We start from the raw sequence: 15,536 nt of genomic DNA on the forward strand, positions 1-15,536 counted from the left end.
CGGGTACAGCTAGTATATATATATATATATATATATATATATATATATATATATATATATATATATTCAGACTGTTAATATCTATTTATTAACTAGCTGGCAGCCCAGCGTTGCCCGGTCGTACAACACGCTTAAACATGATATTTTAATTCATGCAGATTGCGTATGTATTATTATAAAATCGACCCTTTATTGAATATTATATATTATGAGGAATAATGTGGCCGATGGACGAATTCGCAATAAAAAAATAAGATCGTTTATCAAATTCCGTCAGTGTTTGTTTACAATATCATGTCAGCTGATATTTGGGCTTGACGATGAATGCCCTGGAAAAGTCACACTGTTTTAAAATATGTAATTTGGGCTTTGCATTGGAAAATCGCTTCTGATTGATGTTCATCTTAAAATATGCAAATAGGCTTGACGATGAATGTATAGGAAAGTTACTTTTTTTTTAACATGGCAGTCACCACGAATCAAGGCCCGGAAGCCACTTGGGGATCAGGGTTATTGCGTGTACAGTAATCAGTGGGATAGTATCGTAGTGATTGTTAGTATTGGAGATTTGATAAAGTGTCTTACTTAAAAGGGCGGTTTGTCAGGAATTTGCTTATGTTGGACTTGAAGACATCTAAGTTGTAGTCAGGTGGGAAACAGGCAAACGGAACAGAGTTCCACAGGCATGCACTTCTAAGAAAGAAGCTTTGTTCATGGAATCTATGTTTTGGTTTTGGCACAGATAAAGAGTGGGGAAATTTTTTGACAGTGGTTTCAGCTAAACGGGTGTTTATCATGAAAGATTAGCGAGGGGGCGACAAGGGATTGGAGCTCAGACGAGCACCTGCAACGGAAGTAACAATAAAACAAAGACAGGCTCGCTATGTCTCTTCTGTGGGAGAGAGGTTGCAGGAAAGAGAAAAGGGCATCCCTTACTAAACCATGAAGTCTATTTTGTACTCTGTTGAAGCAGGATAGAGAGACTTTTTAGCAGCTCCTGCCCAGATGTGACAGCAGTACTCCATCCTTGGACGTACTTGCCTTTTATATAGATAGAGAATTGCATCAGCAGTGAGATATCTTCTGGAGCGGTAGAAGGATCCCACCATTTTTCCAGCAACCTTGGCAACAGATTTGATGTATGTGTTCCATTTCAGGTCAGGAGTAAAGGTCAAACCCAGAAACTTATTAAAAAATGGAGCCTCCCCTAAACTTGAGCCATCCATTTCAATTGATATCAGATGGGGATCAGAGCATTGATGATGTAATGACAGGAGCTTGGTTTTAGATGCATTAAAAGTAACAAGCCATTTCTTCCCCACTGTACCATGTATTCAAGATCAGAGGAGAGAGAATTAGAGAGAACTTTGTCATTTACGGTCTTAGATGTGTTGCCATAGATGTTCGTGTCATCAGCATAGATGTCAACGAATGATTTAAGTATGTGTTTTGGGAGATCATTGATGTAGATCAGGAAGAGAGTTGGGCCCGGGATGGACCCCTGAGGGCTCCAGCATTAATACTGAGGGCCTCAGATTTCTGCCCACCAACTATTACTCTTATGAACGTATCAGAGAGAAATGATTTAATAATTGAGAAAACATTTCCAGTTATATCGTAGCTGGAAATCTTGTGAAGTAGGCCCTTATGCCATACCTTATCGAAGGCCTTTGATATGTCAAGAGCAATTGCCCTAGAAAGGAAGCCTTTGTCAAGAGATTCACTGATTCTATGAGATATAACCGTTAGCACATCTGCTGTAGATCTGGCAGAACGGAAACCATATTGCATGTCACTAAGAAGGTTATTTCTGCTGAGGTGGTTGACTACTTCTTTATTTAATATGGATTCCAGCAACTTGCTTATGGCACACAGGAGACTTATTGGTTTGTACTGAGAGGGAAATGACTTATCACTTGAATTCTTAAATACAGGGCATACTGATGAGGTTTTCCAGGGTGTGGGGAAGCACTTCTTAAGGCAACGCTTAAACAGTTTTGTAAGTATGGGGGCAAGTTCTGGTCAAAGCTTTTTCAACACTATAATTGGAATGCTATCAGGACCAGTTGCTTTACTGGAATCAAGGTTCTTGATTAGCTTGGCGACCTCACGCATAGATATTTGTATGTTGCATAGCATGTTGTCTGTTATAAGAGGAAATATGGGGAGTTGATGGCCTTCGTTGCATAGGGTGGAATCAGCTGCAAAGTTCTTGGCAAATAGTTTGGCCTTGTCTGATGCTGACGAGATGACCTCAGGTCCATTGATGATGGTTGGGATAGAATGTATGCTTCTGTTTAGGATCCTGTTTGCTATTTGCCAAAACTGGTGGGAACCAAGCTGCTGCTCAGCTACTTTGGATTTAACAGACTGAGTATATAGCTCCCTTGCATTTTTTATTACTTTTTTACAGTGGTTGCTGGCAGTCCTGAAAGCAGCTTTAGTCTCAGTGCATCTATTACGTTGGTAGCTATGGAAAAAGTGATTTCTGTGCGCGATGGCAGCAGCACATTTTGGGGAGAACCATGGCTGGCTGTTAGGTTTTTGTTGGAATTTTTTGGATGGTATGAATTGGTCTATGCCTACGGTTAGTCATCTGGTCAGGTCAGACACTATAGGACACATCCTTTTTAAACATGGAATGCAGAGGTAGACCAGATATAAATGTACAGAAGCTATCCCAGTCAGCCATAGAGTATAGAGTATGGTGATGAGGTACGTCTGAAGACTTATTACATTTCATTTTTATCTTAACTGATACAATGGAGTGGTTGGAAGATCCCAGAGGAGACAGAACGGAACATGAACATGGCTCAGGGGAAGTTGTGAGAAAACGGTCTAGAAAGTTTGCATACTGACCGGCAGTATCAGGCACATGGGTGGGTTCGTGAACAATCTGGGTGAGGTCATAGGCAATGGTGAAGTCATGACAGAACCTCCTCCCATCACCTGTCTTGTTCAAGTGGGTCAGCTATTCCATATTGCGGACATCACAAATGTGGATATTAGCCGAAGGATGAGCAGACAGGATGTGGTCAATTTCCTCAGATATACTCTTAAAGATAGTAACTCCGCTGTTGTGGGGACAATAGAGGGCAAATATAAATGCAGTGGTGTAGGCAAGTGCCACCCAGAAGCATATATAAGGTAAATTGCATATGCACATATTCCGTGCCCATGACAGTCTTGGGGGTCAGATTCAAATGTTAAGTTAGAGTATCCTTTGATTATGAACTCGTCTAGGGAAGTGGTCGGCCCTAGGCCAGTTTCACTTAGGAAGAATATGTCCGGTTTTGTCTCCTGTAATTGGGTTTCAACCTCTGGAAGGTTGGAACGTAGACCGCTGATGTTGGAAAAGGAGACATGGTAGTAGGGGGTCTACGTTGGAGGGTGGAGTTCTAGGTTTATTCGCATTTTTTTTTCTGGAGAAATTTCATGTTGAGGTTTTGGGATTTGTGGAACAGGTCGACAGATTTGGTTAGAGCAGGACAGAGAGGGAAAGTAAGAGAGAAAAAGACCGGAAATTTTTTTTTTTGTAGCACATGATAAGGTAAAGCCGTAACAATTATTCACTAGTATGGCATCGAAAGGCCTCACCAGAAACTATTGCCTGGTCCAGAATTCATTCACCAAATGGCAATACAGCAGCCCCAGTACTTTGCACCTGCTGATAGGACAGCCTGCTTAGTGGTTAATCCAAGGTTTGGGTCCCTGACTATCAGGCAGATAATGTCAACGTTTACCTCCAGCACCTTTACTAGTGACATGGCCACAGGATAGACATAGAAACAGAGAATTTCCGACATCTCAGGCTACTGTTCACGAAGTACTGTCGACCTGGAAAGCAGCTTTTTCTTCCCCCTTTGTCAGAAAAATCACTCATTGGAAATGAGGACTGAGGGACAAATAAGGAGAAGCGAGAATGCATCCACAATCAATTGTCTACTCTCCGTTAAAAAAAAAAAGACACCTCGAACGCAATGAAGCCCTTCCATTTTATCGACACTTGCATGCTTTCGGGTTGCCGGTGCTAATGGCTTATGCTTCTTAGTAGGGGGACGGAGGAGGTCGTAGTGGGAGGGAGGATTTCCTTTATATTTATAGAGCAGTAATCCTAAGAAAGATTTTTTTTTCTTTTTCCTTTATTTTTCTTGGGGGGGGGGGGAATATTCTAGATTCTTTTGCATTTAGCGATAGACTGAAATTATATTAGACAAAATTAAAGTCAAATAAATGAATTAAGCACCAAGAGAAAGAGAAAAGAAAAAATACAAATAAATAAGTAAATAATTGATTGATGTTTAGTTTTAAAATATGCAAATGAAGAAATGATTTGCAGTGATTTTAAATGGTACCTCTTCTTTTATTGTAAATTGAATTCATTAATAAGAAAAAATTGAAATAAAATGGGGAGGTACACCCGGGGCTTGAACAGATTATTCGATCTGTAGTCAAATGCTCTACCACTGAGCTATATATTCAGATGGTGATATATCTGTTGTTTTTTGAGAAGAAATGATTAGCTGAGACTTTATTATTTGCCTTGGTCGGTGTAGCGTAAAATATTCCCGTGTAAAAATTTTTTTTTTTGTCTGAAAGAGAGAAAAGTTTGTTTTTTATAGCTCAAATTTTTTGATTTTTGATACTAATCGGATGAATTTCTGTACAAAACATATCTAAGAATACTACCAGACATATAAATTAGCTTTGTGTGGAATTTGCAAAAGATAGGCTCAGCCGTTTTGGAACATATAAGGAACTTACACCACACACACACACACACACACACAAAGTGCTTTTTATATAATAGATATGTGTGTGTGTGTGTGTGTGTGTGTGTGTGTGTGTGTGTGTGTGTGTGTGTGTGTGTGTGTGTGTGCGTGCATCTTTAGGTGTATTATTTTGCTTACCTTGTAAGAAGACCAGTTTTTAGCCATGGATATAAAAAGTCGTAAACTCTATTTTTGTCCAAATGTTTACTTCCGTTTAGAATTTTCTCAAATTAAATATTTTTTTTAATATTAGTCTTCGCGGTTTAAATTATTTGATCCAATAAATAATTGTTCGTGATGTAAATAAAAAAAAAAAAATCTTTAACAATTCAAAATAATCTTTCTTACCCGACTGCTTACAACACTTCTTTTCAGGTTGGAAAAGTTTTTATGCATCAACTTCTTTATATCTCCAAATATTTATTCGTAGTGTTTGGTTTGGTTGTTTTGTTTTACAATATATCAACTCGTTTTCATGCCATTTAATGCGAATCCAGTAATTTGGGAAATAAGCCTTTATATTTAAAGTTATTTATATCTTCAAATATTTATTAATGAATAATAACAAAAAATAACATAATTAATACTTTTATCTAGTCATGACTGAGAGAACAAGAGTAATCTACCCCCTGCATTAAATAGTTTAGTTAAAAATTTTCTATACTTGTTCACACTCAAGGCGTATATTAATAATCGGCTTTAAACGAGAAATTTTTGGAGGTTGAAGGTTCAATCTTAACTAAAAGGGATAATTACTAAAAATATGTTTATCTCCCCTTCACACAACGGGAAAATGTGACACAAAGTGGGATTGAAGGACCAGCATGACTGTAAAGAAGTACTCTGGCCTGCAAAAAATGCCTTTACAACCCCGTTGTCATTCTTCGGTGGAGGTACCTCACATGATTAGCAATCAAGTAAACCCTTCTCAAAGAGAGAAGGAAAAACCTATGAGTGTGGAACTGACCAGCAACATGGCTGACAGAACATGAGCAATCTGCCCCCATTTATTAAATAAAGATTTTAGTTCAAAATTCTGTATAGATTCCAGTTTGACCCGACCATCTAAACCCTGATGTTCACATCTACATCTACACGTTTGTAAGTCGGTTGATAAATTCATTTCACTCCAAGTCACAATCTCTGAATTATTATTTTGTACCTGTATGTATCGAATGTTCAACTAATACGTATTGAAAAATTGACATACATGCATGCATAGATTATTGATCTGTTAATAATTGCATAATTGTATGTATTAAATATTGAACTAATAATTATTGAATTATTTTGTACCTGTGTGTATTTTTTATTGAACAAATAAGTATTTCATTTTTTGTACCTGTGTGTATTAAATATTGAACTAATAATTATTGAATTATTTTGTACCTGTGTGTATTTTTTATTGAACAAATAAGTATTTCATTTTTTGTACCTGTGTGTATTAAATATTGAACTAATAATTATTGAATTATTTTGTACCTGTGTGTATTTTTTATTGAACAAATAAGTATTTAATTTTTTGTACCTGTTTGTATTAAATATTGAACTAATAATTATTGAATTAGTTTGTACCTGTGTGTATTTTTTATTGAACAAATAAGTATTTAATTTTTTGTACCTGTTTGTATTAAATATTGAACTAATAATTATTGAATTATTTTGTACCTGTGTGTATTTTTTATTGAACAAATAAGTATTTCATTTTTTGTACCTGTTTGTATTAAATATTGAACTAATAATTATTGAATTAGTTTGTATCTGTGTGTATTGTTTATTGAACAAATATGTATTAAATTTTTTGTACCTGTTTGTATTAAATATTGAACTAATAATTATTGAATTATTTTGTACCTGTGTGTATTGTTTATTGAACAAATATGTATTAAATATTTTGTACCTGTTTGTATTAAATATTGAACTAATAATTATTGAATTATTTTGTATTATGTGTATTTATTATTGAACAAATAAGTATTTAATTTTTTGTACCTGTGTGTATTAAATATTGAACTAATAATTATTGAATTATTTTGTATCTGTGTGTATTTTTTATTGAACAAATATGTATTAAATATTTTGTACCTGTTTGTATTAAATATTGAACTAATAATTATTGAATTATTTTGTATCTGTGTGTATTTTTTATTGAACAAATAAGTATTTAATTTTTTGTACCTGTTTGTATTAAATATTGAACTAATAATTATTGAATTATTTTGTATCTGTGTGTATTTTCTATTGAACAAATAAGTATTTAATTTTTGGTACCTGTGTGTATTAAATATTGAACTAATAATTATTGAATTATTTTGTACCTGTGTGTATTTCTTATTGAACAAATAAGTATTTAATTTTTGGTACCTGTGTGTATTAAATATTGAACTAATAATTATTGAATTATTTTGTACCTGTGTGTATTTTTTATTGAACAAATAAGTATTTAATTTTTGGTACCTGTTTGTATTAAATATTGAACTAATAATTATTGAATTATTTTGTACCTGTGTGTATTTTTTATTGAACAAATAAATATTGAATTTTTTGTACCTGTGTGTATTAAATATTGAACTAATAATTATTGAATTTTTTGTACCTGTGTGCATTGTTTATTGAACTAATAACTATTGAAGTATTTATGTATTTTAATGTATCGGTTATTTAATTTATAAAGATTGAATTATTTGCATATTTTAATGTATTAATCATTGAACATATAACTATTCAATTATTTACGTATTTTAATTTATCCATTATTGAACATGTAAGTATCGAATTATTTGCTTTTATGTATGTATAAACTATTGAACATATAAGTGTTGAATTATTTACGTACTTGTATATATTCAGCCTTATACAGGACTAGCCATGGTTCTACTCCCATTTGTACCACAAACATTCCAGAGTGTCGGTATTCGTCGGACATTTTCAGGATTTTGCTGTACACCTCTTCAATAAAAAAACGAAATAAAACAATCAATAAAATGTTGAATCAATGCAGTTCATTAAACCGTCACATTAATCAATGGCGTTTCTATCAGTTCCACAAGAAATTCTTGCGGTTTTTAACTTCACAAGAACATATCTCGGTTCAAACAAAAATTTATTGATCGAAATAAGCACCATCAGAATGAACACACTTTTGTCAACGCAAAACAAGTGTATTTGTGTCAGTAACGTAAAAATCTTACCTCTGGTAGTGATGAAATCACTGAAAGTATTTTTGATATCGCTTAAGATTTTGAGCACGTGGTGTACTTTTCTCTCCTTTTTTCCCTTCTTCTTCTGGCACACACTTCCTAATTTCTCTTTTTTCGGCTGCTGCTTCTAGTGATGATCTTGTTAGATACCTTAGTTCCTTCACTGAGTAAGCAACTGTTCAAAATTTTCATATGCTTCAAAAGCGCTGATAGCTTTGTTTTTTTTTCAAAGAGTTTAGACAATTCTAAAATAACTTTATCTGAACCTGTATCTGTAGTAATATCAGTATTTCCTAGTGCTTCTAAGACTTTATCTTGAGTCGCTTCATCTAGGTGTAAAATCAGCAATCCACCATGTCTCTTTTTGTCAACATCTGTAATTGATTTCCAAATATTAAATTTCTTCAAACATTTTTGGTAATCATCCTTCTCTTTATCAAAAGATGGAGGTGCTTCAAAAGCGCTGATAGCTTTGTTTTTTTTTCAAAGAGTTTAGACAATTCTAAAATAACTTTATCTGAACCTGTATCTGTAGTAATATCAGTATTTCCTAGTGCTTCTAAGACTTTATCTTGAGTCGCTTCATCTAGGTGTAAAATCAGCAATCCACCATGTCTCTTTTTGTCAACATCTGTAATTGATTTCCAAATATTAAATTTCTTCAAACATTTTTGGTAATCATCCTTCTCTTTATCAAAAGATGGAGGTGCCTTATCGGTGAATACATGTGCTTGGGCCATTTTTTTTTTTTTTTTGATCGCTGCTCTTCTACCACTGTTAGACACCTTAGTTCCTCCACTGAGTAAGCAACTGGAATAGTCCCTGTTGCTCGGAGACTTCTTCTGTTAATCTCTTGTGATTAAGTTATGCATTGGAAGAGGCTCACCTGTGCTTCTACACACAAAGCATCTGCAACAAAAGAGAGAAATAGAGACACTTTAACAATCTGGTCTGGCGCTGGCGCTCTCTCTCTCTCTCTCTCTCTCTCTCTCTCTCTCTCTGCTACGCATCAGATTGGTCCGTTCCAAAAGGCTCCCAAGAGCAACACACATTACCCCTCACTCATATCACTTGCATATATCCTTCCCGAAACAAATAGTTATCAGTGAAACTAAAAAATTAAATCATCCTGCACACCGATCACTTTGTAGAGTACCTCCATCACCAAACAAAAACTTAGTTTACTAAAACTTAAACATAGTAACCTTTCCTTTATATTGACTCCTTTTTTTTTTTTTTTTTCTTTTTTTTTTTTTCTCTCACAAGCTTGCTTAAGTGATTGATCAATATAGCTCGTTAGAAATGTCCTTTTTGGAGCACTTCACATAACTTGGAGCTATTGGCTCCAAATTTTGTTAACACATTACTAAGTTGGTTTTTACCCTCAATCCACTCAACATCAATTTCCTGTTTGTCTATGGATTCTCGTATGCTTGAGATTTCGAATTGAAGACGTCTATCCTCGAGATGGTTGCATGAATGAGCAGCATCATATAAAGATTTGCTATCCGTTAAGCAAGTGATGGGTAGAGAGAAATCCTTTTCACCAAATATGATTTCAGCAATTAGTTTGGACCATAAATATGCATGATCAGAACCTTCAGCAAGGTTTCAGCTGCTAGTGCAGATTTTACTCTTTTTGTTTTCGAAGAACTCCAGACAATGGGGCATGACAATTCACCATTTGTTAAAAATAAAATGTATGCAGCCTGACTACCACCACCTTTTGTACTGTTAAAGCTTGCATCTGAATATACCTTCAGCGTCAAGTTTGACAGAGTTTCAAACCTTGGAAATAATATTGAGGAAGGCCTTGTCTTAATTTCTCTTCCTAATTTATTTAGATTTTTTTATGTTTTCTATAGTTGGTGCTTTTTGAGAGATACTTGCTCGGAAAAATACTCACCCCAAAAACGCAAAGCTGGAAGTAAGAAAACTCAGGCTACACCTAATAAGTACCACCCAGTCATAAGACCCGGACCCCCTACAAGCCCGTGTTATTGCTGTGGTGGGAAACATTGGTCGAGTCAATGTTTTTATAAATATAAGTACTGCAACAAATGAGGCAGGAAGGGCCACAAAGCGACCCAGTGCAAGAAGAACAAGTTCAAGAACAGCGTCCGACAGACTAGATTCAACTTGGATTCGGATAAGAACCGGCGAAAATATGTCACAGTTAACATCGCAAATAAAACTGTGCATCTACAATTGGATTTCGGATCAGACCTGTCCATCATTAACCTTAAGACGTGGAAAAGGTTAAGGAAACCAACCATGTGGAAGATGAACAAGTTCGATCTGTGACAGGCGATAAAGAGGAATTTGTGGGAGAGCTCACACTCCCAGTGACCTTAAATGGTGTTACTAAAAAAGTGAAAGTGTATGTACATAGGACATCCGAAAACATCTTCGGTACTGATTGGATGGAACGATTTGAATTCTGTCATAGGGTAGAAGACTCGTCTATGGAAGCGCAACAACTAAAGGACGAGTTAAAAGAGGAATTTCCAGAAGTATTCTCACCAGGACTAGGAAAATGTACAAAGACTATAGCAAGATTTAAACTAAAAGAAAACTCTCTGTCAGTTTTCAAGAAGAAACGTAACGTCCCATTTGCAACAATAGAGAAATCGAAAAAGAAAGCTACAACGGAAGCTGTCAAAGGAAGCAAAAAAAACTGAAATTGCAAAGCCAGAAGCTAAAAAACCCACGCCAAAAGAATTCCCCAAGCCAAAGCAACCTAAGGAGGCTAAAAAAATTGATGAGAAACAAATTAGCCATGTGGATAGCCTATCTAGGCTGATACCATTGAAAAGGGATCCGTTTGAAGATTCCATCATTGCCACTCTTCAGACGGATGGGGGACATAAAAACAATGATGGGCAACACAATCAGAGAACTCCCGGTGTCTCTACCAGAGATTAAAAGCAAACCATTTCAACAATTTCTACACGTGTATAGGATTACACCTAACCCAAATACACCAACAGCAGTCTCACCTGCAGAAACGATGTTTGCGCGGAAAGTGAGATCCGTTTTTGACAAACTTTTACCCAAACAGTCAAGTGACCACTTGTGTACCCAGTAAATGTTCCATACCAGGCGAAAGAGTGTTTTTCAAAAGTTATAAAAACAGCACATGATTCTGGGAGGTGGGTACAATTACTAAGAGAATCGGTGACATGGTATATATCATCCAAGGACCAACATATACCCACAATCGTCACCAAAACCAACTAAGATGTCGAACAGTTGAAACCAGCGACAGTCCACCATTGGAAGATGAACCGATAGACACTCTCTTCGAAACTTTTGATCTTGAACCTCCTCAACCAACACCTGAACTACGGAGGTCGTTCTGTAAGAGAAAGGTTGGTTGGTTGGTTGTTTTTGTTTTACGGCATATCAACCCTTTTCGGGTTATTTAATGCCGAATCCAAAGATTTTGAAGAAAATTTTTTTTTTAATAGAATATATTTGTTGTTTTCATGTCGGTTTCTATTTAACCCATAGTTGGGACCCTAACAGGTACTACCACTCCGGGTCAGAGTGGACCTGGGAGCAATGGTAATTAAAGGGTGACTCCACACTCCCCAAAGCCCACAAGCTGTAGTTTAAGGTCATATCCATGACCCCCATTGAGGGACTTTTACCCTCTACAGGGGGGCAGTCGGCGTATTCTAATGCCCCACCGACAGGGCCGGTAAGAGAAAGGTTACCGAGCCATTGATGGTAAACCCTAAAAGGAAGAGGTACTGACAACTTTTATGAACAAAAAGCTTGAGAGGGGGGTGTTGGAGACGCCTTTCCATGGGATTAATAGACTATCTCATGACGTCACTTCCTCTAGTGACGTCACTTCTGGTATCGAGTACTGTTACCCGACTGTCTGAGATTGATACGCGACCAGGTAGGACGTGTGCAAACACCCAACCGTTGAGGAATGGTATTGCTGAACTCGCTTTGCCTGTAATTTATTTGAATACATGTTTCGTTCCTAAAAATCCTGTGTTCCTTTTGTTTATTACCATTTAACCCCATAATATTTATTTATTTATTTATTTAATTATTTATTTAATTATTTAATTATTTATTTATTTATTTAATTATTTATTTATTTAATTATTTATTTATTTATTTATTTAATTATTTATTTAATTATTTAATTATTTATTTATTTATTTATTTAATTATTTAATTAATTATTTATTTAATTATTTATTTAATTATTTAATTATTTATTTAATTATTTAATTATTTATTTAATTATTTATTTAATTATTTATTTATTTAATTATTTATTTATTTAATTATTTATTTATTTAATTAATTAATTATTTATTTAATTATTTATTTATTTATTTAATTATTTATTTATTTAATTATTTATTTATTTAATTATTTATTTAATTATTTATTTAATTATTTATTTATTTTTGTCTTCAAATATTTATTCATGATGTTTAGTTTGGCTTGGTTGTTTTTGTAGAGGTAAATTTGTTGTTTTTGTTTTTGACTTTGCAGAACATGATTGAGTTTTACAAGCGAAAAGGAAAAAAATGATAACATAAATGTTTGGTGTATAAAGAGCATAAAACATTGAATCCTTTTTTTTCAAAAAATTACTGGATATGGCATTAAGTAACACCAAAAGGGTTGATATGCCGTAAAACAAAATAACCAACCTTTACCGATTGAAGACAGAAAAAGTGAAATGCAGCATTTCCTATATAACATCTCTCTTAGTCTGTCTGTCTGTCTGTCCCACCTTTTCGCACAAACTACTGGGCCGATCTAGCTAAAATTTTCTATATGCCTTTGTTATGATAAAGTGCAGTGAACTACACATCCGTTGTGAGAAATTCCATTTACATTCGCCATCTCTTTTTGTTTAGGCCGCCCACACAGTCGAGTGGTCGGCCGTGATTGGTTAATTTTGAATGAGTCAGGTGATTTGCTTGGCGCCTTTTTTGTATCATGCTTTTATTTTTCAGTCCATGCAGTAACTCGGCAAAGGGATGGACTCCAAACCAGCAGCTCCCACATGTGCAGGGAGCTACGTCAATTTTTTCATGTTGTATCACCAAACTGTTGGTGAAGAAAGGATCACATCTCTACAAGCAGAGACACTTTTATATTGCTGAAATTATCCTAATTACAGGATGACATTAATGAACATTTCTTCATGTTTATATTTACCAAATATTGGAACTTATCTCAATTCAACTAGAGTTCCAAGCGACTCGATTTATGCCTAATTATAAGCGCCAACATTTCCGCCGAGTCCACCATGAATATACATGGATCCTTTTGGGGAACAAAGAACTAACACTACGACAATAGGAGTTCATACTACCGGCTCCATGCTATGGAGGCAAAACTGGCCACCGTTTTGCAAATGGACTTACCAGAACCACTAAACTTTCATTGCTGTTACTTTTGAATAAATTTTGAGTTTGAAAGGTATGGCTTTTGTATTTGTGGATTCTTTTGCCTCTGCAGGGAGTAAAATGGGTTGTGAGAAATAATTTCTTACATCGTTTAATGTTAGAGATTAATAGGTATTAATAAAAATTATATCTAATGCACTCACCACAATACCACATTTACTCTAGAAGTTTTGCATTAAGCATCCATTCTAAATCAACGGGCTATAACTTTTGCTCGTTTTTTTTTTAACGGGCTAAAAGTTTAGTTTTTCTATATTATATTTCTTGAATTCTTTCGGTCTGTCTGTTCCACTTTTTCTCGGAAACTACTGGTCGATCTGGATGAAATTTTGCATGGTCTTTTGTTATAATAAGTTACAGCGAACTAAGTATTATGGTGTCAGTCAATTGGTTGCATATTTAGGCAATTAATAGGGATTAGTATTTAAGTTCCACTTTTCTAAGGAATTACTGGGCCGATCTGGTTGAAGATTTGTACGGATCTTTGTTATGAAAAGGTGCAGCGAACTAAGTATTGTAGTATTCGTTCAACGTACGATTAAGGATTAATAGTAGGCACCGCCAAAAATGGCCGCAAAATCAAGTTGTTGTTGTTTTTTAAAACTAAATTACATTTATTAAAATCCATTATTTCTGAGTAACTTTTTTTTTTCCAGAAAGATAAAACCCTGAATTTTATCATATAGAAAACAGAATAATGTAAAACTTTTTCTACTATTTTTAATTAAATTTTAAATGTTAAATTTTCCCAAAAAGTTAACAATTGACATTTTTTGTCTTGCACAAAAAACGTACTTAAATATTTAAAAAAAAAAGGGTTTTTGAAATTATTTATTTATTTATTGTCTAACTAAGATTTAGGATGATTTTCTAAGAGAATATGCAAAAATATTATAATATAAGTACCTGAATTTCAAATAATTCCACTTATTCATATAGGTAACCAGATATTTCGCGTCGACGTAGAGTTCAGATCGACTCTGTTTACGTTTTCTTTTGATAAGAAGAAAACTATGGAAGACCAAACACGCCAAAAAAAACTTATTTTTCAGTGACGAAAATTTCAATGTATTATTAAGCTGAGGCTGGCCAATACCAGATGGGTGACCATTTGTATGAGTTTGGTTTTTAATGTGTATGTGTGTGGGGGCCAGGCTCCCCAAAATGGGGGGGGGCAATTTAAAGCAGAATAAAAAAAGAATTATTTCAGCGCGTTTGGTCCACCGTAGTCGAAAGGCGGCAAACGTTTTCAAACGAGATCGAAAAAAATGATGCCATTTTTAACACAAAGGGCACAATATTTATCGAATTTATTTTTTTTTTTGTATCGATTATTCAAAGCATGCTCTGTTTAATAATGGTCATGCATTATTCGGCTCGCTAAAAAAAAATTGTTAATTCATTTATCAAAAATTTTAAAATGGCTTTTTTCGTATAAATATTAAAAAAAAATTTTTTTGTTGTTTTGCTTAACTTAAATTAATTATTTTACTTAACATATTCACCGAATTTCACACTTCAAAACTCAAAAGCGGGATAATTAAACACAATCGAAGTTCTGATATTCAGACGTCAAAATAAGGTATGCAAACAATTTTTTTTTTTTTTTTAATCTATAATTCTGTCCCTTACAACAACACAATATGTTTTGTTCAGTTTCAGATGATTATTTTAAGCATATTTGTTCCCACTTCCAAACAAGGGGGGGGGTTTTGTAAGCAAAAAAATATATATATATATATATAAATATCGTTTATGAAAAATAAGTACACTGTTATAAAGTTCATTCTTCTCCTAATAATCGCTGAAAATTTCGTATTGATCGGATAATTACCTGATTTTTGGTAGATTTTTAAAAAGACTGTCCGTCAAAAAGTACTGACCTGCCCTCCCCCCAGTTTTGGCGGTGCCTAATTAATAGGGATTAGGAATTTATCCACAAATGAGTACAAATTTAAGCATATTCAACCATCAATTTGGCATAATGCATTCAGTCAAAGTCAACAGTCTATAACTTTTGCCCGTGTTTTTTAACGGACTAAAATGTCTGGTTTTTATAGTTTTAGTTATGAAAAAAAAAAAAAAAATGCGAAAACAGAGATGAAATATATGTA

The 15,536-nt window shown here is 34.4% G+C and overlaps 1 protein-coding gene across 3 annotated transcripts in view; it reads right to left on the reverse strand.

Moving 5' to 3' along the window:
* LOC145266310 (cytochrome P450 4V2-like) overlaps positions 1-8,419 on the reverse strand; it is an 84,935-nt gene extending 76,516 nt beyond the window's left edge. For all 3 annotated transcript variants that reach the window (XM_080121866.1, XM_080121867.1, XM_080121865.1), the window contains exons 1-3: positions 7,964-8,419; positions 7,609-7,721; positions 4,911-4,996 (exon numbers count right to left, since the gene is read on the reverse strand). In XM_080121866.1, the coding sequence (XP_079977992.1) occupies positions 4,911-4,996; positions 7,609-7,698 (176 nt within the window). In that variant the 5' untranslated portion in view covers positions 7,699-7,721; positions 7,964-8,419. The remainder of the gene's footprint in view (positions 1-4,910; positions 4,997-7,608; positions 7,722-7,963) is intronic.
* Between the last annotated feature and the right edge of the window lie 7,117 nt (positions 8,420-15,536).

Source organism: Euprymna scolopes, chromosome 41 (assembly GCF_053919585.1).
Source record: "Euprymna scolopes isolate OS-2025 chromosome 41, ASM5391958v1, whole genome shotgun sequence".
In the NCBI taxonomy this organism is placed as follows: domain Eukaryota; kingdom Metazoa; phylum Mollusca; class Cephalopoda; order Sepiida; family Sepiolidae; genus Euprymna; species Euprymna scolopes.